Source organism: Armigeres subalbatus, chromosome 2, assembly GCF_024139115.2.
Source record: "Armigeres subalbatus isolate Guangzhou_Male chromosome 2, GZ_Asu_2, whole genome shotgun sequence".
NCBI lineage: Eukaryota > Metazoa > Arthropoda > Insecta > Diptera > Culicidae > Armigeres > Armigeres subalbatus.
This window is the reverse complement of record NC_085140.1, coordinates 70,431,619-70,454,205: the sequence shown is the minus strand read 5'-3', so window position 1 is coordinate 70,454,205 and position 22,587 is coordinate 70,431,619. Positions and strand designations below refer to the sequence as shown.

The 22,587-nt window shown below is 43.9% G+C and overlaps 1 protein-coding gene across 1 annotated transcript in view; it reads left to right on the top strand.

The window, feature by feature from the left end:
- Positions 1-13,867: 13,867 nt before the first annotated feature.
- LOC134214510 (general odorant-binding protein 67-like) overlaps positions 13,868-22,587 on the top strand; it is a 54,443-nt gene continuing 45,723 nt past the window's right edge. Inside the window, exon 1 of the mRNA XM_062693867.1 lies at positions 13,868-13,893. Coding sequence (XP_062549851.1) covers positions 13,883-13,893 — 11 coding nt within the window. The 5' untranslated portion in view covers positions 13,868-13,882. The remainder of the gene's footprint in view (positions 13,894-22,587) is intronic.

Sequence of the window (22,587 nt, the reverse complement as noted above, 5' to 3'; positions counted from 1 at the left end):
TGGTTGTACCGAAGGGACTATGGGCTTGGCGGCAATGGAAACGGTTTAGCGGGTCGGGAATGTAGTCACGCCTCCCTCGGTGATCCCTAACACCGCACTTCCTGGTCAACCCAGGATGTCTGTTGAGCAGATTCCCCCTCCATTGTTTAGGAAGAAAAAAAACACACACACACACACACACTGGGGCAGTAGGGACTTTGTCCAAGGGCTTGACGACCCCTCCCCATGACCACTGCGAGTTAGACCGGGACCATCGTCCCTAACCCCTAATCCCAAGGCGTCAAGCAACCCGTGCCGAGGGGATGCATGGCCAGGGGAGTGAAGTAATAAGCCAGGCCTTTAACGGAGCCTGTGGGGTACCTGGGCACCCTCCACACACAGCAAAAAAAATATTAATATGGCGAAACGTAACTTTTGGCAACGTACCCAAAAATCATATGTAATTGCAGATTTGATGTAATTCCACCTCATTTACAATGTTTTATTACATCGCTCACCGTAAATCATCATCGCCAAAAAGAAATTTTCAGCTACACCAAACATATATAAAATTACCTTCAAAACTTGATAATATTACTTCAGAAATGATTGAATTAGCTCCCTACGCATAAGCAACTTAATTTTACGTCGATTCAATGCTGCGATCACGTTCATAAAGATTTAATGAATTGACGCGTCAGCCATGACAGCGAGAAGAAAATTTTCACTTGATGGCAGAGATTGTTCGAACTTGTTGGTGATAATTGTGCTTGCTTGATTAGAAATCGGCAGCACATGATAAAAAATCTCCTGGATTATACCTCTAACCTCCGATCGGAAAATAGTAACGACGTGTAGCTGAAAAGCAAATCTGCAGGTAAGTTTCTATTTAGATAATTTCAATCCTCCGCCGGGCGGGAGAAAAAGTAAGAATTGTTTTGATTGCAGGTACAGAATTTGATGCACCCCTTTTTTCAAAATTTCGAAACCGTGCCTCCAGCAAAAAAACAAGGAGTACACTATAGTCATTTGGAGCTACCAGGAGGAAGCGACTGGTTGACGGATGTTATTGATTTGCGATTGTTACCGATGAATCTGCAGGTTTGTATCTGTTTGTATTTCGGTGATACATAATGTCAAACCACCGATCGAATGAAAGAATGCAAATTATTTTAGTTGCAGATTATCATCACAGAGTTTGAACCTACAACTCTGATATTTGAGAAAATCAAAAACTCAGCGGTTATCAGTAAGTAAATAATTCCGGAATAGATTCACAATTTACCAGCTAGATGAAATTAGGCTCAGAATTTTACCCAAAGAAAAACAAAAAAATATATGTACGAGCTGTTGTGGTGGTGTGAAACCCGGGAGTTTACTGCTGGAAGACGATAAGCTGAAATTGAGCGTTTGATTGATTTGCTGTAGCTTGATTGACGTTTTTACGTTTACTGCATACTGCGAAATTTTGAAATCAATCTTTTACAATGAATCCACCATGAATCGATGCTCCATGGTTCGATATGGCCGGAACTTCTGAAGGATTTCCTGGAGGAACTTCCAGACGAATTTCTAGAGAAACTTCCTGAGGAATTCCTGGAGGAGCTTTCTGAGGAATTCCTGGAGGAACATTTGGAAGAACTCCTGATAGAACTATGGGGGAATTTTTGGAGGAGTAGCAACTTTCGGAGGATTTCTTGGAGGATCTTTGAAGGAATTATTGGAGGAGCTTTCGGATGAATTCCTTAAGGGAATGTCCGAGGAATTCCTGGAGAAATGCTTGGAAGACCACCCGGAGGAAGTCCTGAAGGAACTTCCGAAGGAATTTCTGGAAAAATTCCAGAGGAATTCCTGGATGAACTTTCGTAATGATTTCGGGAGGAACTCTAGAAGGGATTCCGCGAGAAAATTGAAGAGCAATTCATGGAAAAGCTTTCGGAGAAATCCCTGAAGGATTTCTCGGAGGAATTCCTAAAAGAACTTCCGGATAGTTATCTGGAAAAACTTTCGGCCGGATTCCTTGAAAAACTATTGGAGGAACTGTTGGAGGAACTCCTGGAGAAACTTCCGAAGAAACCCCTGGAGGAGTTTATGGTGGAACTTCCAGAAAAATTTCTGGTGGAACTTCCGGCGGTATTTCTAAAGAAATATCCGGAGGATTTGCTGGAAGAACTTCCGAAAGAATTGCTGGAGGATCTTCCGGAGTAATTCCGGGAGGAACTTCCGAAGGAATTACTTGGGGAACTTAGAAAGGAATTCCTGGAGAAACTTCCGGATAAACTGCTTGAGGAACTTCCGGAACAATTCCTGGAGGATCTTCCGGAGGAATTCCTGGAGGAATTTCCGGAGGAATTCCTGGAGGAACATCCAGAGGAATTCCTAGAGGAACTTCCGGAGAAATTCCTAGAGGAACTTCCGGAGGAATTCCTGGAGGAACTTCCGGAGGAATTCCTGGAGGAACTTCCGGAGGAATTCCTGGAGGAACTTCCGGAGGAATTCCTGGAGGAACTTACAGAGGAATTCCTGGAAGAACTTCCGGAGGAATTCCTGGAGGAACTTCCGGAGGAATTCCTGGAGAAACTTCCGGAGGAGTTCCTGGAGAAACTTCCGGAGGAATCCCTGGAGGAACTTCTTGAGGAAATCCTTGAGGAACTTCAGAGGAAATTCTCGAGGAACTTCTTGAGGAACTTCCGGAGGAACTCTTGGAGGAGCTTCCGAAAGAATTCTTATAGAAACTTCCGGAGGAATTCCTGGAGGAACTTCCGGAGGAATTCCTGGAGGAACTTCCGGAGGAATTCCTGGAGGAACTTCCGGAGGAATTCCTGGAGGAACTTCCGGAGGAATTCCTGGAGGAACTTCCGGAGGAATTCCTGGAGAAACTTCCGGAGGAATTCCTGGAGGAACTTCCGGAGGAATTCCTGGAGGAACTTCCGGAGGAATTCCTGGAGGAACTTCCGGAGGAATTCCTGGAGGAACTTCCGGAGGAATTCCTGGAGGAACTTTCGGAGGAATTCCAGGAGGAACTTCCGGAGGAATTCCTGGAGGAACTTCCGGAGGAATTCCTGGAGGAACTTCCGGAGGAATTCCTGGAGGAACTTCCGGAGGAATTCCTGGAGGAACTTCCGGAGGAATTCCTGGAGGAACTTCCGGAGGAATTCCTGGAGGAACTTCCGGAGGAATTCCTGGAGGAACTTCCGGAGGAACTTCCGGTGGAATTCCTGGAGGAACTTCCGAAAGAATTCCTGGAGGAACTTCCGAAGGAATTTCTGGTGGAACTTACGAAGGAATTTCCGGAAGAATTCCTGGAGAAACTGACGTAGGAACTTCCGGAAGAATTTCAGAAGGAGCTTCCGAAGGTTTTCCTGGACGAACTTCCGAAAGAATTGCTGGAGGAACTTCAGAAGGAATTCCTGGAGATGTTCCTGAGAAATTTCTGGAGGAGTTCCTCAGGAATTCCTGGAGGAAATTCCTGGAGGAGTTCCTGAGGAATTCCTGGAGGAAATTCCTGAAGAATTCCTGGAGGAAATTCCTGAGGAATTCCTGGAGGAAATTCCTGAGGAATTCCTGGAGGAAGTTCCTGAGGAATTCCTGGAGGAAATTCCTGAGGAATTTTTGTAGGAAGTTCCTGAGGAATTCCTGGAGGAACTTCCTGCAGAATTACTGTAGGAATTTCTGGATGAACATCCGAAGAAATTCTTGGAGGAGCTTCTGGAGCAACTCCTGGAGAAACTCCTGATATTTGCAAAGAAGTATTTGGAGGAATTCCAAGACACGTTCCAAACGATTTCCTAGAAGAACTTCCTGAAGTTTGTTTGGAAAATCTTCTAAAGAAATTTTTGGAGGAACTTCCTAAGCAACAAAAAACTTTCAAATAAATTCCCCCGCCCCTATTGCCGATAACCAACAGCGTGACGTCGCCGCGTCACCGACGATAAAATATAATGCATAAATAATAATAAAATATATAGTGAATTAAATGAATTGAATAAAATATCTTCTTCTTATTGGCATTACATCCCCACACTGTGACAGAGCCACCTCGCAGCTTAGTGTTCATCAAGCTTCTACAGTTATTGACTACGAGGTTTCTAAGTCAGGTTACCATTTTTGCATGAGGCTAGCACGATGATAATTTAATAATAGGGAAGTCGAGACTATTTCCAATCCGAAAATTTCCTAGACTGGCACCGGGAATCGAAATGATTAATCAAAAATTTAAAAAAAGTATTAAAAATTTTAAGTTAAAAGTTCAAGTTTTTGTGGATACAATAAAATACGTTTTGAATAAATAAAATTCGAAATTGTTGCAACTGAAAATGTATTTTTGAACATGGAAGAAAAATATCCGAATACCCCTAACGTTACGGCAGGCTGAGAGCTCTCAGCCGCACCAGACCAGGGAAATAGAGGGGGATGACGCCTCCTGGACCCTGGTCAAGAACAAGAGGAAACCGAAGACGTCAAGGGCCGAAAAGAAGGGTAGGCGCCAATCGCTCCAGGGGCGATGCCCTAGTCATCACGGCGGACGAGGCTAAGTACTCGGACGTCTTGAAGGCGATGAGGAGTGACGTCAAGCTCGGTAAACTCGGCGCCGACGTACGTCGAATAAGACGTACCCGGATGGGCGAGATGATCCTCGAGCTGAAGCGGGGCGTCTCGCAAAAATGGCGCCGCCTACAAGAAGTTGGCGGAGGAGGTCCTAGGCGAGGCGGTCAAGGTGAGGGCAATCACGACGGAGGTGAATGTAAGGGTTAAAGACCTGGACGAGATCACCGAAGTCGAAGAGCTCGTCACGGCACTGCGGCGACAGTGTGAAGTGGAGACGCCCACCGCAGCCGTTCGGCTACGGAAAGGTCCGGCAGGGACGCAAGTAGCATTGGTTAGGCTATCTGCAGCGGCCGCCTCCAAGGTAGTAAAGTTAGGGAGCGTCAAAGTGGGATGGTCGGTATGCCCTGCAACCCGAAGTTTGCTTGAAGTGCCTGGAACCGGGGCACAAGCAATGGGACTGCAAAGGCCCTGACAGAAGCAATCTCTGCCGACGCTGCGGATTGGGGGACATAAGGCACAATGCTGCACGAACCCTCCCAATTGTTTGATTTGTTCCAGCAAAGCTGTGAACAGCAAGCGATGTGCCCGGCGTTTAAGCGTGCTGCAAAATCACAGTGCAGGTAACGCAGCTGGCTTGCTCGGCCTGGCCCGAGTGTTTGGTGTGTGCGCAGGTTTAGAGGAAACGGCGGAACACGTGTTGTTCGTGTGCTCACGTTTTCGCGCAATGCGTGACCACATGCTTGCCACATGTGGTCTGGACACTCCCGGACAACCTAGTTCGGAGGATGTGTAAAGATGAAGTTGGCTGGAACGCCGTTTTATCGGAGTCGTCTCGGAGCTACACAGAAGGTGGCGCGTGGACTCAAGGATGGCTAGTTCAGGCGCAAATAAGAGGTGGTCCAAGGGATCGGAGTCGGCTTCATGGGTTATACCGGTGGTCATGCTCTGTGGTCGAACTCGATCCTTTTATCGAACAAGTGGCCGCGCGAGTTACGATGTTCGGTGCATCAAGGACACGCAGCTAACCTCGAGGGTGCGTTGTGCACTGGCCCCCCTTTGAAGCATTATTTTCTGGTTGTACCGAAGGGACTATGGGCTTTACGGCAATGGAAACGGTTTAGCGGGTCTGGGATGTAGTCCTGCCTCCCTCGTTTGCTGCTGGAGGTGATCCCTAACCCCGCACTTCCTGGACAACCCAGGATGTCTGTTGAGCAGATTCCCCCTCCATTGTTTAGGAAGAAAAAAAACACACATACACATAGACATCACCTCAATTCGTCGAGCTAAGTCGAAATTTTTTTTCATTGAATTTAAAAACCGGACGTTACGCAATCATTTCCTAGGCCCTAAAACACACCTCTATGCAAAATTTGAGCTTCATCGGACATGATTTAGGGGTGCTCAAAATCTTGCCATCATTGATTTGAATTTTTTGTAACTTTGAAAAGTTTTGAGATCAGATTTACGGAGAAAATTATCAGATTGCTAGGCAATGTTTATTACACTGAGGTTTGTTTTTACGCGGTTATTATTACGTGGTACCGCCTGAATTCAAAACACAACCTGTAAAGATCAAATTACAAAAATTTGATGGCAAGATTTTATGCACCCCTAAATTATGTCAGATGGAGCACAAATTTTGTTAAATTAATCTGAGAATACTGAATTGAATGATTTTGCAATTCGACCTCCACACTGTCGGTCAGGGCGCTGACCCATTCTCACCCCCTAAACCCATTGTCACTACCCCCTCCCCCTGACGGTATCTAATATTAGGTTCTTTTTACTCAAATCTGGGGTTTGGTGTAGCAACCCAAAATATAAGTTATTTTTCAAAGGAGATAATATCAATACCAAATTTAAAAAACGACTTATCTGCCGCTGTGAACAAAAATTCAAACGTCAATTTGACGAATTTAATATCACTCCCACGAAAATTAACACCATCAATACGTAGGAGAAGGCGTCTGCTACCTGTTGTTGGTGTTGGTCTGCGTGGAAATGCTATCAGATTCGTTAAATCGACTTTTTAATCTTTGTTTACAAAAGCAGATAAATCGTTTTTTGGTATTGATATCAAGACAAATCAAAGTTAATTGCCTATTTTCAAGTTATTAACCACGTTGTGAGCGAAAAAAACAATTTTTGAAAGCTCAATTAAATATGTACACTGATCCCACATATATGGGTCACTTTGTAACAATAATTAGTCACTCCATTTTGCATGTTGATCAAATGGAAATGACCCATATTAGTGTGTGACCCATGATTGTGGGGTCAGTGTATAATGTGTTAAAATGTAATTTCTTTTTGTCTTTATGAAAGAGGGTTTCAACCCTAGGCTGGCTCATCTCTTTTAAAATATATATTTTTAATAGATAAAATAAATCAAATTTATTCACCAGTTATTAGCTTATGCCTATAGACTTCCATTAATTACGAGGTGTCTTACTTCAAATTATTACGAGGTGTTCGGACTGCAGCAAGATAATATATCTTGACGTTTCCATGTTTCCTCATTTGCACGCTAATACAGGGTTGAATTCAAGGAGAGTTTTAAAATTTCATTTGCATTTGTGTGGCGACAATCGAACATTTTTTTCTGAACAAAGTTTCTACGAAAAAAAAATTAAAAAAAAAAATATGAAAAGGGATTTTCGAAGAATATTTGAAGCTCTCATTAAGGATAATGAGCGAAGCTACATTCATTAGTTGGGTGCGCCGTTTTTCGGGGAATCAGACTATTCCTCAATTTATTTTTAAGTTTAAAAAGTATTTTGATTCTGTACTATGATCGAACGGAGATTTGATAGAAAAATTTAAATACTTTTGGGAATTCTCACAAATAAATAAAAAAAAGGACGATTGGACCCATTTTCAAGAAATATTATCAAACTAAAATGTATTTCCACCAGTATCTCCATGTATGAAGGGCAACTCAGCAATTTATTTTTTTTTCAAAAATGGAAGCTGAGCCATTGCGTTCTACTCGACAATCAATGATACAGCTTCTAACAAAATCGAATCGTGTGAATGTGATATAATTTAAACTGGATTTTGGATGAATTAATGCATTGCCAATCCATGTTTTATTTAAGGTTATTCTACTTTATATATACATCCCATTCAAATCGTACAGTTGTCCCACGTGAAAAATGTTGAAATCCAAAGTATATTAAGCCATTCAAGGAGCAGAATTGAAACAATTTATGAAATCATGTTAATTCATCAAATATATTCGTTTTACAACCATTCCTACGTTTTAAATTGTCTTCCGCATTGGCCCTTGAGCTTTTGAAATTTATTCGATTTGTTCTATTAAATCTAGGTTTAAGTTAAATACTTCATGTTAATTGTAGAGAGCATCTGTTTTTTAAGCAATGCATGTTGAATAAGTGGAGAATAAATAATTATCATCATTATTTTTCATCATATAAAATGCTTTCCACAAAACCATCACAATCCGAGTTATTCTTCAGCGCTCAGAAGATTTCCATCTAACATGCATTCGACCCTGCTGCGACAGAAAGAGCATGACTGTCAACTACGAAACGAAATGAAAACAGAGAGAATTTTCTCTCTGGCAAAGAGAGCGTGACGATTGTCAGTTTTGTTTTGTTGAATTTCTCCCTGCATCCCAGTTAGAACGAAAGCTCTCTCGTAATAATTGTTCGTAATAAATTCTTTATGACTCTTTTTAGCGGGTATCTTTTGACAGCGCAAACTTACTTACTTACTTATGGATCCTGTACACCTCCGGTGGTGCAAAGGGCCGACTTGAAAGATCTCCATCCTGAGCGATGCCCGGCTATCGCTTTAACCTGTTGCCAGGTTAGATTTCGGTCGACTTCTTTTATTTCTTTATTGAGGCTTCGCCGCCATGAGCCTCTGGGTCTGTCTCTGCTGCGATGTCCCGCTGGGTTCCAGTTTGCTTACAGATTTCGTTTCCGCCCCTACGTAGAGTGTAGCCGACCCAGCCCCACTTCCGATCCCGAATTTCTGTTGTTATTGGCCTCTGGTGACAACGACGATGGAGCTCGTTGTTTGAGATCCAGTTGTGAGGCCACCAGGCCCGAATTATATACCGCAGGCATCTGTTAATGAGCACCTGCAGCCGTTGAGTGTTCTCCACTGATACACACCATGTTTCGCTAGCGTATAACAGCACAGATTTCACGTTAGAGTTGAAAATTCGTATTTTGGTGCGTTCACTTATCTGCCTGTTTTCCAGATATTTCTTAAACTCGCAAAGGCAGCCCTTGCTTTCTTGATCCGTGCGCCTATGTCGATCTTGGTACCGCCGTCTGACGCCATTTGGCTACCAAGATATTGGAAGCTTTCAACATTCTCCACTGGTTGCCCGGCTACTGTGAAACTGGAAGGAGTCACCGTGTTTACATCCAATGATTTGGTTTTGTTGATGTTGATGACTAAACCTGCCGAGGAGGAGCGATCGGCAAGGTCGTTGAGCTTACTCTCTTACGAGTAGTGCAACGTCATCCGCCAATTCGAAGTCGTTTAGGTGCTCCATGGTTATAGGCTGCCATAACAGCCCGCGGTGTGGTTCACGGTCAATCGCATCTACCAGAATCTCATCGATTACGATGAGGAACAGTAACGGTGATAGAATACATCCTTACATCACACCAGCTACGACCCGGATAGGGTCGGACAGGACCCCATTGTGCAGCATTCTACACGAAAAGGTCTCGTACTGTGCCTCGATGAGGTCGATGATTTTTTTCAGGAACCCCCTTGCGTCTCAGGGCGCCCCACATATTCTCGTGATTGAGACGGTCGAAAGCTTTTTCGTAGTCAATGAATACCAAGTAAAGGGACTCTTGGAATTCGTTGACCTGCTCCAAAATGATGCGGAGCGTGACAATATGGTCCACCCAGGATCTTCCGGCACGGAATCCGGCTTGCTGCCGCCGGAGAATCGCATCGATTTTCTCCTGAATCCCGGCTAGGATAATTTTGCACAGAACTTTGAGAACGGTACACAGCAACATAATGCCTCGCCAGTTATCGCATACAGTCAGGTCACCCTTTTTTGGGCACTTTCGCTAAGATACCTTGCATCCAGTCGACCGGGAAAGTTGCGGTGTCCCAGATATTACGAAATAAACGATGCAGTAGTTGAGCGGATGTCATGGGGTCAGCTTTGAGCATCTCGGTTGATATGCGGTCGACCCCTGGGGCTTTATTCGATTTCATGCTTTGGATGGCTGTTGTAATCTCTAGCAGTGATGGAGCTTCGGTAGTTATTGACGCGTGTTATACGTCGGATCCTAGGCAGATCATGCCGAGGTGGTGATGGCCTGGCTGGCACTTGAAAAAGTTGTTCGAAGTGCTCAAACCAGCGTTTCAGCTGGTCAGTTGGGTTGGTCAATAACTGATCATTCGCGTCTTTCACAGGCATCGTTGCATTCATCTTCGCCCCGCTTAAGCGTCGTGAGATATCGTAGAGGAGGCGAATGTCCCCGGTTGCGGCGGCTCTCTCTCCTTCGTCGGCCAGAGAGTCTGCCCACGCTCGCTTGTCCCGTCGACATGAGCGTTTTACTTCCTTCTCAAGAGCCGTGTATCGTTGACGGGCTAAGACTTTGGCTCCTCTGGTTTTCGATCGCTCTATCACGGCTTTGGCTTCTCTTCGCTCCTCTATCTTCCTCCAGGTCTCATCGGTGATCCATTGTTTTCTCTGGGTGCGTAGTTCGCCCAGATTGTTCTCGCTGGTGGCGATGAAGGCATTCTTGATGGCGGTCCATTGGTCTTCCACGCTGCCACCTTCCGGAATATCTGCAGCACGCGTCTCCAGTTCTTCAACGAAGGACCGTTTCACCATGACATCTTCCAGTCGGTGTGTGTTGAATCGTCGTCCAACTTTTTCCTCCTGCCGACGAATCCGCGCAATGCGCAGGCGTATTTCGCCGATGAGGAGGTGATGATCAGACGCGATATCGGCACTACGTTTATTCCGTACATCAAGAAGGCTCCGTTTCCATTTTTGGCTGATGCAGATGTGGTCGATTTGATTTTCTGTAAAGCCGTCACGGAAGACCCACGTGACCTTGTGAACCGGTCGATGAGGGAAGAGCGATCCCCCGATCACCATGTCGTTATTACCACAAAATTCTGCGAACAGCTCTCCGTTTTCGCTCATTTCTCCGATACCATGGCGTCCCATAATGCGCTCATGGCTCGAGTTGTCGGATCCGATCTTCGCATTGAAGTCGCCCAAACAGATCTTGATATCACCCTTCGGAATTCTATCTACGACGGCATTGAGTTGACTGTAGAAGTTCTCTTTGTCTTGCAGATCGGCAGCATCGGTTGGCGCATAACATTGGATTATAGTAAGGTTTCGGACCCGTGTTCTAAATCTGGCAACGATTATCCTTTCACTTATAGTTTCCCACTTCATAAGCGCAGAGTGTGCCAGAGCGCTTAGTAGGAAGCCAACTCCTCGATGCCGGGGAGCGTGTTCACCTCGTAAACCAGAATATAGCAGAACTTGTCCCGACGGCGTTCTGTGTTCTCCAAAGTTTGGCCAACGGACTTCAATCAGTCCCAGGATCTCAAGCTTCATGCGGCGTGCCTCATTGGCAAGTTGTGCCAATTTACCCTGCTGGGCTAGGGTTAAAACGTTCCATGTTCCTATTCGTGTCCGCTGTTTCGCGCTAAGAGTCGTCGCCGTAAAATCAGTCCGTATTCTTTCATTATCGGATTCTCGAACAAATTGATGTTTCGGGAACAGTAGGTTGTTGGCCCAAGGTTCCCTATCCACCGGGATGGGGCTGCCATCTTAGGTATAGCTTCCGGGGAATAGCATTTCATACTCAGCCGCTGGATGCCAGAACAGACGCTGTTGGAGCCGCACCTCCTTGGTGGACAGATGCTCGATCAGTCGGGTCAAATTTGTTTAAAGTCCCACCCAACACCAGGACTAGGCTAGTGCGCTTTGAGCGGCACACTGTCGCTTTGATAGGGCCCCAAGCAGCACAAGTTGAGCAAATCTGGTTGCAGTAACCATATTGTGACTGAATCTGGTCATATATAAGTTACTATGATCGATGTGCAATATGTGTGCTGCTCGGGGGCCTGTTTGGGGACACATGCAGCTTTTTATAGAAGTTCAACAGAGCCCACTGTCGAACCCCACCACATCCTAGGCAGACCCCACAGTACGCACCCTCTCACTCTAGCTGATGTCAGAAGGACAACAGTGCCCAGGCTGCACTACCAGCTAAGTACGCAACCCTTAGCTGGCGGCCAATTGTCATCGGAAGACCCGTGGAAGCGTGAGTATTGGAACTTGTGAGGACCAGAGCTATGTTAGGAGCCCCTTCCCGGATGTCAACTCACCATTTCGCAGCCCTGACAGCGCAAAATGTATGGAATATTACGTAAATAATGACATCATAAAGCGTATTTACCCTGGAACGATTATTATGTCATTAATGGCGTAATCTGAATAGGCTATTAGGCCGACGTTTTGAGAGAAATTATTTTTTGGAAAATTCAAAGATCCTCCTTTCCGGGTAAATTTTTGATATTTTGTTTTTTTTTTATATTTATGACACTTCTATATCTAAATCGTCCTTAAATATTTGGCGGGAAAAGAACAACTCGAATATTACATGAAGCATTACAGAATAGAAAATACTCATTCCATGAAAATTAAGACTTGTGGGTTTTAGGGAGCTGGACTATGTTCAAGTGTGACCCTTATCCTGGCAACTGCAAGTTGTGGGTATTGCGTAGAATGTGGTGGGGCTTGAAAATGAACCCCACGCCGCAAAGCGCACTTGCCAAAATTCTGGGGTCAGGTGGGACCTGACAAGATAAAGCTGACTCAACACCCCCTGTGAGATAGAAGATTTGCGCAGACCACATAAGCAGCCACCTGTAAAACCAATCATCACGTACACATAACAAATTTATAAAAAAAAACTATACGAAAGCATTCCATTTTTCAAGCAAAATGGTTTTCGTACGGCCGAGTTGCCGAATAATATGCAATTAATTATACGAAAGCATTGTTTCAAATCTGGTATAAAATCAAAATCATTCATTGATGATTTGCTGCTTTAACCACTGGGCCACTGCAGATTCGATTTCAATATTGATTTTAAAGCATTAATTAACAACCATCATATAAAAGCACAGATTGGTGGTAAAATGAATTTCAATGCTGTACACGCCATTGAAATTATTTGACTTCATGACAGTTGACTTATTTTCATACTTGAACTCAATTCAACGCAAACTATAGTTCCAATATAGCAAGCGTTTTTCAAGCCCAGGGTGAATCTGTTTTTGTTTTTGTGAAAACTCATATGTGAATATGTACATTATGTGGAAGATATAGATTTGAAAATTGTATTGGATGTATGAGCTTTCACAACAACGAAAACAGATTCACCCTGGGCTTGAAAAACACTTCCTTTGATCTCGTCGAACAGAAAAGTCGAAACCCTGTACATTGCATACAGCTACGTAGTTCAACGCCACCTTTGCGTACAAGCCGATTGGGCTGCACCTTTGAGTTTTTCTAAGGGATGGATACAGGAGCTACAAAATAAAGAACAAGAACAGCAACTCAATAATAGTAGACAAACAACTAGATAGTTCAAATCTTGGTAATGAAATGTGCTGGGATTTTCTCCCTACGAACAGCCTCGCGTCTCCATCAACACGCTCCTAGAATCCGCAGTTATGTAAAAATAATTAATCGATGAAACACTGCTGTTGCAGGTTATCATGTAACAGATACAAATTGTTGTGGTGGAGCTCTAAACAGGCGTCATCTTCTCCCCAGCAAATTACTTTCAGATTATTCAATCGAAAAGTACATATCAACCCTGTCATCATCCACAATAGTAAGTTCGTCACACCCGGACTGATAGTGAATCCAGAAATCTCAATCGGTTTCCCAACAGCTCCAAACTATGGCCACTTTTATCCAGCTGGATCTATCTATATGAGTAGATCTACCTTTATAGGCCTTTGTTTGGGGAAGATAACTCCATCGCCTCATCTGTGCACGCGCTTGATTGATGAACAACAAACGACGACATCGCGCGAAGGCGTCGCAAACAACATTAGCGCTGATGGAAATGCGTTCACGTGTAAAGCACTCCAGTATGTGCACGTGCGGGTCGTTTTGAATTAATTCTATACTCCGTTATGCAACCGATTAGTAGCTGTTTTCGAACAAACGAACGGTTGTTGCGTTGTGCGGCGTTTGTTTTTTCCAGCCGATAAACGGTTGAACAGAGCGCGAAGAAGAAATCACAAACCGGTCGTATCGGATGTCGCTGATTGTTTGAACAATTCGAACATTTGCTAGCGGTTAATGGATTTGTGGTATAGTAATTACTGCGATCACGTAGTGTTTGATAAGTTTGTTGTGCTGGGAGCAGTGTACCCGATTGAAAATACAACACATTCGGTTTTGAAGTAAAATTATCCATGGTTTAAGCCATGGCTTCACTTTTCATACTGTCAGTCGATCACAGCTACATGGTGAATTATCCTGAGACTGGTTGTTCAGTGATTGGTCAACACCATCATCGTTATTTGCTGGAAAATATTCATTATGCATTATACTTTAAGTTTTATATTTTTTGCAGTAAGGTTTTTTTCACAGATGATTTTTAATCTGCGAGTAGGAAATCACATCGTAATTACTTGCGTCACATAACCACTTACTATACCCCATACTAATCTTAAGCTGATAGCCTATCCCCAACGAATCGAGCTCGCATGGTTGCACGTGCCCCACCGAAAACGAGGCCGAAAATCAATTCTACTTATCAGTTTCCGCAAGCCTACAATCGCCACGCTTTTACGCTCAGCGCCAAAACAACTATTCCAGCGAGTTGCATAACGTTTACCCCAACAGAGTGTGCTGTCGCGATAAGGCCAAACTGTTGGCGAACTGTTGAACTCTCGGTCCCGTCCGCGTGTTGAACTGCGGTTTCCGTTGGTCCGTGTTTTGGTTCTATTTGCGGGCATGACACATTCTAAAAAGGCAGCCGCGCGAGAAAAAAATATCCGTAAACAGTACCGAGCGCGCTTATCAGCATCAGCAGCGCCATTCATCCGAGGGAAGGTAATTAGAAGTCGGTTTATTTACCATAATTTATGCTTTTGTTGTTTGTTGGCTCTCGGCTACTTTCGTGCGCCGACTTTCGAAAACGACATTGTAGCAAAACCGCGACCCGCACAGTGACCGAAAGCTGGACAAAAGTGTGATTGCTATCTCAGGTGGTTACAAAACAGGGGACTGGTCATTCGATTTTTCTTCCAAACGGAACACCAATTGACGAATTACAAAGCGAAAACAATAATTGAATAATGTTTGCAACTTCTTTATGATCTTTGCTGATACATATCAAGTCTCGCTGGTGGATAAAAACACAAATTTAACTTTAGAATATTCGAATTTAGGTTTATAATTCTGCAACTCTGGACCAATTTAAAAAAAAATCCTTGGAGAAATCCCGAGAAATTTTGTTTTGAAATTTTTAAATAGTTATGAAATTTCAAAAGAATCCTTTTTTTTAATTCAACGATATCCCCAAAATATTTACACAATCGTCCAAAAAGTGGTCCAAGCTGTTTAGACGTCGGACAACGTCTTACCCGAAGGTACTGGGTGTCAAATCAGGAATCTATACCATTTCGTCGAATGACATTTGGTCTAATGACATTTAGTCTAATGACATTTGGTCGAAAGGACATTACGTCGAAAATGTTTTTATTTTAATCCTTAAAAGACGCAGGACATTTGGTCGAATTACATTTGGTCGAAAGCACACTACGTCGAAAAGACACTACGTCGAATGAACATTTAGTCGAAATCAGGTTTTCGAATTAAGAATTAAAAATATTGGTACATTCTAATAACGTTCCGTCGAATGGCTATTTGAAAGAAATATACTTTAGTCAATAAAAATTAAAAAATAAATGGTTTATTGCGGTGTTTCTAAAAGTCACATAATTGTTGCTCCAATATTACCCAATAAATGATGGGTTCATAAAAAGAATAAATCATAACACGAAAACGGTGAATATTTCGATAATATTTCCGACTGCATATTGACTTTGGCGAACTCCTCTATCCGACTACAATGAATCTATACCACCTGGTCAAAAGAAATTTAGTGGGATGATGTTTTGTCATTAGACATAACGTTGAACAGATTAGGGTATATGACTATTTGATTGGAATTAAATTTTCGGACAATAATTAACGAATTATGGTTGGAAGACAATTTTATACTAAGCTAATTTTTGTATAAATATTGAGTGAAAGAAAGAGTATCAATGCAAAGAATAAGAACACCATTTCTATTCGACCAAATGTACTTTCGACGAAATGTCATTTGACCAAATGTCGTTAGACTAAATGTCAATCAACGAAATGTTTATATCATTGGTTTTAGACCATGTACCGGAAAATAGAATAGAGGGTATTTCACCATCTGAACCTAATATTTGACTATTTCTGTTTTCAATTTTTCTACAATACACCGGGTTTCCAGAAGTTTCTGTTAGCTCAGGTGAAAAATCCTCATCGGCATCCGTATTCGTTTCTTCTGCTGCTAATTAAACTTTCTCACGTCCACTGAATTCCTCCAATCAAACTATTCATGTATCTTGAGGATTATTTATTCAAATTAACCAAAAATCTATTGACGAATTATCCATTTAACTAATTACTCTTATTACCGACTAAACATTTTCAACATTCGACTTATTTATATCGCAACTGCCACAGGTGCAACCTGAGTGGAAGAAAAAGTGCCCACCTGTGTTCGTGGAAGGTGATCCGCCGGATTTGCACCCGAAAATTCTCCAGTTAATCGCTCAAGGGCTGAAATGTACATTTCGGCTCTGTAGCGAGGGCGTGAAAATGATGACGGTTAATAAGGACCAATATAAATCCGTCGTGGAGTTCCTCGAGGTCCACAAATATGAGTACTACACTCATGATCACCCCATTCACGAAACCGCTCAAGGACTTGCTGTGAGGACTCCGACATGAAGAAGAAGAGCAGAGTTTGAAAGTTGCGGACTGAAGTCAGTAGCCGTGCACAAGATCGCCCGTAATGACAAGACGAGAAGATATCGCGACCAGCTATACCTGATCGATCTGGAGCATGGCTCCACCACCTGGAAGGACCTGAAGCTGGTTGGCGTTATAAATTACACCGTCGTTGGCTGGGAGCGATATCGGCCAGTGCACCGTTACGTCACGCAGTGCACCAACTGCTTAAATTTCCGACTCGGCACCAGGAACTGTCGCATGAAGCCACGCTGCAACAAGTGTGGCGAACCCGATCCGACTGACGAGTGCGACAAGATGGAGGAGGCCGATCCCAAGTGCGCCAACTGTGGCGACAAACAACGGGCCACTGTAAAGGGCTGCCCAAAGCGTGCCAAGTTCCTGGCAATCCGGAAGAAGGCTTCCACCAGGGCCCTGCCGAAGATCCGTGTTCCTGTAGTAAACGAGGTGAGCTATCCGACCATCGTGGCTCCCCGTCGAGCGATTTTAATCCTCCCACCGCTACAACCGCGCAAGCGCTCCTCCTCCTGGATTACGTCAGCACAAGATGAGCATCCTCTACCCCGGAGGATTCCGCTCCGCTCTACACCCGGGGCAGCTGGCTCCAATATTCAGCCAACTTGTGGCTCTGCTTCGAAGCTGCAAATCCGGCTCGATTAGATCTACACTCTGGGCATTTTCGTCATTGAAAATGGCTTTTAGATTGGGTCTGGCAAACTGGAACGCTTGCTCGCTGAAGAGCAAAATCGTCAAGCTCAGCGATTTCCTTGAGGAGAAGGATATTGATTGACGCGGCTTTCATCACCGAAACTTACCTGAACCCCGAGGTAAGTGCAACAATTCCGTGTTTTGGGTTGGTAAGGTTCGAATAAGCTCCTTAGGGGGGGGGGGGTGGCAATCGCCTTGCGGAGCAACATGGCCTGCCGCCTGCTGTCGGACTTCAAGCTTAAAATCATCGAAGCCGTTGGAGTGGTAGTCACAACCTCCATAGGAGTCGTCACGTTCATCGTGGCTTACTGTCCCACACAGGCCAAAGACGACGACGGAACGTTGGCTGAACTACGCAAGGATATAGTCAAGCAAACTCGGCGGCAGGGGCAGTTAATCATCGCTGGAGACCTGAACGCAAAGCACCAATCGTGGGAAAACACCATCTCAAACCGGAACGGAGTCATCTGGTCCAACGAACTAAAAGGTCCCTACACCACCCTGAGCCCTCATTGCCCTACCCGGTTGACACGGTCCGGAGCCCATCCAACGCTCGACATTTTCATCACGAACATGAACGATCACGTCTCCCAGCCGGTCGTCTTCCAGGAGCTCAGACCACTATCCAGTGGTGGCCACTCGGACCACTATCCGGTTGTGGCGGAAGTTGAAACTTCGGTGAATCGACACGAGCTAACCAGGCGTAACTATCACCAAGTCAACTGAGGTCGGTTTCAACGGTGCGTGGACGAGAACATTGACTACCAGCGGCATCCGGTGTCATCCGAAGATGTCGATGAGCAGCTGAACACCATACATGAGGCGCTCTCCCTAGCCCGCGAGCACCATGCTCCAAAGGCCCAGCAGGAGTATACCCCGCTAGGCATAAGTACGTTAGACATAAAGACGTTAGGGGCCCCACACACGCTCCGACATGTTGTACAACTTTGACTCCGCCCCCAAGTTTGTGCGACCAATTCAGTTTGTACAACCGTCTAACAAACAGTTGGTACAACCAAAACTCCAACAAACGTAACATTTCGTCGTTTTATTTCTGTATGTGATGATGTGTTTGGTGCTTTTTAACGAATACCTAATTGGATGAATTGAATTGGAATGAAATAGGATTGGAGTTCAATTAGATTGGATTTGAATTGGAATGAGTTTAAAATTAGATTGGTTGTGGATTGAATTTAATTTTATTGGAACGTGAATGGCATGGTATTGGGATTTTGGTGATGATGGATTGGAATGCGATTGAATTTTGCTTAGAGTTGGAATTGAATTTGATTATGATTGGAAGTTTCGAAGAGGAATCGGAAGTTTCTCCCGGAGTTCCTCCGGAAGTTAATTCTGCAAATCCTCCAGAAGTTCCTTCCGAAAGTTTTTTCCGGAATTCCTCCGGAAGCTCCTCCCTGAATTCCTCTATAAGTTCCTCCCAGTTCCAGAAGTTCCGGGAGGAGCTTCCGGAGGAATTCAAAGAGGAACTTTCGGGTGAATTCGGAAGTTCCTCCCTAAATTCCTCAGAAAGCTTCTCCCGAAATTCCTCTGAAAGTTCCTCCCGTAATTGCACCAGAAGTTCCTCTGGAAAATAGAATTGGATTGTTCCACCAGGACTTTCTCCGGAAGTTCCTCCAGGTATTCCTCCTGAAGTTCCTCCAGGAATTCCTTCCTGCCTTCACCGGATGTCTTTTTCTGGATTCCTCCGGAAGTTCCTCCAGGAATTCTAACGGAAGTTCATCAGGAAGCTCCTCCCGGAAGTTCCTCCTGAAATTCTTCCGGACGTTCCTCCCGGAGTACCTCCGGAAGTGCCTCCCATAATTCCTCCGAAAGTTCTTCCCGCCATTCCCCCGGAAGTTCCTTCCGGAATTCCTGACGAAGTTCTTCTCGGAATTCCTCCGGAAGTTCCTCCTAGAATTCCTCTGGAAGTTCCTCCTGGAATTCCTCCGGATGTTCCTCTCGGAAATTCTTCCGAAGTTCCTCTCGGAATTCCTCCATAAGTTCCTTTCAGAATTCCTCCAGAGTTCTTCTTGGAATTTATCCGTAAGTTCCTCCATGAATTCCTCTGGAACTTCCTCTCAGAATTCCTCCGGAAGTTCCTCTCGAAATTGTTTCGGAAGTTCCTTCATGAATTCCTCCGGAAGTTCCTCTCGAAATTGTTTCGGAAGTTCCTCCATGAATTCCTCCGGAAGTTCCTCCATGAATTCCTCTCGAATTCCTCCGGAAGTTCCTCTCGAAATTTCTCCAGAAGTTCCTCTCGGAACTCCTCCAGAAGTTCTCCCCGGGATTTCTCCGGAAGTTCCTCCTGGATTTCTTTCGGATGTTCCTCCCGGAATTTCTCCGGAAGTTCCTCCCTGAAGTTCTCCAGAAGTTCCTCCCGGAATTTCTCCGAAATTTCCTCCTGCAATTCTTCAGGATGTTCCTTCCGAATCTTTTCTCCTGCAATTCTTCAGGATGTTCCTTCCGAATTTTTTCAGGAAGTTCCTCCCGGAATTTCTCTGGAAGTTTTCACGGATTTTGTAGCTATGGTCCCTCGGAAGTTCTATCAGTAATTCCGCAATCAATTTCTATGATAATTTCTTCAAAAGTTCTCTCTGGAGTTCTCCTGAAAATTTCCTAAAACTCTTTTTAAATTACTTCTCCAACCCATCAAACATTACTTACTTATTCCCAGAATTTCCTGCCAAAAAACCCAAAAAAAAATCTCCAGATAGTTCCTCCAAAATTTCTCCAAAAGTTCACTAGAAAAGTTCTTCAGGTTTTATCCGATAAATACCGTCAGAAATTACAATTTTATTCAAAATTTCGGAATTTTTGTGCAATATCTGAAAGAATGCTAAAAAATCCTGGTACAGCTATTGGAGAATATCTTGAAGATATTCACGAAAGAATTCCTCGCATGAGTGCCTGAAGAAACTTTCAGATAAATTTTTGATGGAATTTCCAAAGAAATTTCTGTAAACTTTCCTATGGAATTCCAGGAAGAATACTCAAAAAATCACTGAAAGTGATTTTATATAAATTCTTAAAGGGATTTTGGTTGAATTGTTGTACAACCGGAGGATTTCGCGATGGAGGCATTCTATAAGGATTTTTTAAAAAAGTTTCCAAATTCCAAGTGAAATCTTATAAGTGGAGGTATTTTTAAAAGGAAGTTCATACGGAATTTTTCATAAAATCTCTGAATCTGAAATTCTTGAAGGAATATCTCTTGGCATTATAGGAGCATTTCCATAAATTTCCGAAGATGAATATGGGACATTTTTTGAATAATTGAATAATCAGGCGGTTTTAGAAGAAACAAAAGTTTGGCCGAGCATACGTTGTATAGCAAGGGGCATGGTAAATTTTCATACGGCAGCGGCGCAAAAAAATTACTGGCGGCGTGGCACGACGGCACACAGGTCTAATATTATCTTATTATTATTCTATTATTCTATTATAATATTATTATTATTATTATCGCAAACTATCTTATTTTCCGTATTATCGCAAAAATCACTTTCTGCTCTTGGATATTCCACCAGAAGAATTGAATGCAACAGTGTTGTACAACAACACCACACACAATTCAAGTTGGTTGTACAACATTTGACTCCGCCCAACACAAGTCTGACCAAAATCAAACTGTTTTGATTTCATCCAACCAACTTTGCAACTTTGAAACCGTCCGTCCGACAGTCGTACAACTTGTCCACAGACGGTCCGACTTGGCTCCGACCGAACCAAATCTCCTGGGGGCGGAGTCAAAGTTGTACAACACGTCGGAGCGTGTGTGGGGCCCCTTAGGCATAAAGACGTTAGCCTAACGTCGGGGCCTTAAGCCTAACGTCGGGGCCCCCAAGCAGGTGAGCAACACCCTAAACATTGATATACTAACCAAAGATTTGATCTGTCTGCCTGCGCTTAAGACCCGGTGCAATCGCATGACCAAACTTTTCCATGCCAGAATGGTTGAGGTCCACCATAGTGATTTTTCCAATAAGATCCGCGCTCTCCCAGGCTGTGCTAAGCCGTTCTGAAAGCTAACCAAAATTCTAAAATCTAAGTATCAACCCATTCCACCTTTGATCCCATTAGACAGCAATGGCTCTAAGGATCGCTTGATAACTCGTTCAGAGAAAGTTACCAAAATAGATCGTCACTTTGTAAGCACGCACAATCTTGAACAGAACATCACTCGAGAAGGCATTCGACAATGTATGACATGATGGCCTGGTGCACAAACTACAACGCTACACCAGCTACCTGGTGGAAATCATCAACAATTACTTGTCGGCAAGGACATTCCGGGTCTCAATCAACGGAGCGAGTTTCAATGCGAACAACGTCGTCGCAGACTGTATCCTCGGGCCCCTGCTTTTCAATCTGTTCACCTCCGACATGCCAGAACCTCCAGGAGGCGGCATTATGTCTCTGTTCGCGAATGACACCTCCATCGACTATAATGGTGGAATGATTAGAACGCTAGTGGCGAAACTCCAACGAGGAGTGGATGCCCTGACACAGTTCCTTACCAGCTTGAAGATCTGTATCAACGCGGCGAAGACCCAGGTCATCATTTTCCCCCACTCAAAATTCCCTAAACATGTTCCACTTGGTGACTGTAAAATCATCCTCAATGGCAAGCCTGTGGAATGGGCCCGTGAGGCCGACCACCTTGGCTTGACTCTTGACAGCAAGCTTATTTTCCGGCAAGTTGACAAGACGGTAAATAAGTGTAACGTTTTGTTGAAGCTACTGTACCCTTTGATCAACTGTGATTGATTACGGCATTGCGGTCTGGGAGAGTTGCGCTAAAACGCATCTTCTGAAACTCCAACGAGTACAAAACAAGTTCCTGCGGATGATCCTTAACACCCCTCCCAGGATCCGAACATCTGAGGTCAACCGTCTGGCCAGTATTAAAACACTACAAGAACGCTTTGGTGAGTGCAAAGATCGGTTGAGGGTTCGTTGCTTATCCTCGGACCAAGCTGCGATTAGGACGCTTGTTCCAATCCAGGTTATCACATTATTATTGCAAATATTTGTGTAAATAGTAATAGTAAGTGAATAGTAAAAGATTTGTAGAAATTACTCTCATTAGATAACGAACAAGGATAAAAAAAGGCAGGACTGTTTCGAATTATTACAAGCCATGATAGCAAGTTTATCAAACAAGTGCGAAAAAATAAAATCGGATAGGCAGCCCCCACCGAGAAGTGATGATATCTCGCTGATTTTGCTTTGAGGACCATATTTTTCCGCACAGCTGTGTAAAGCAAGTTGAAATGCAT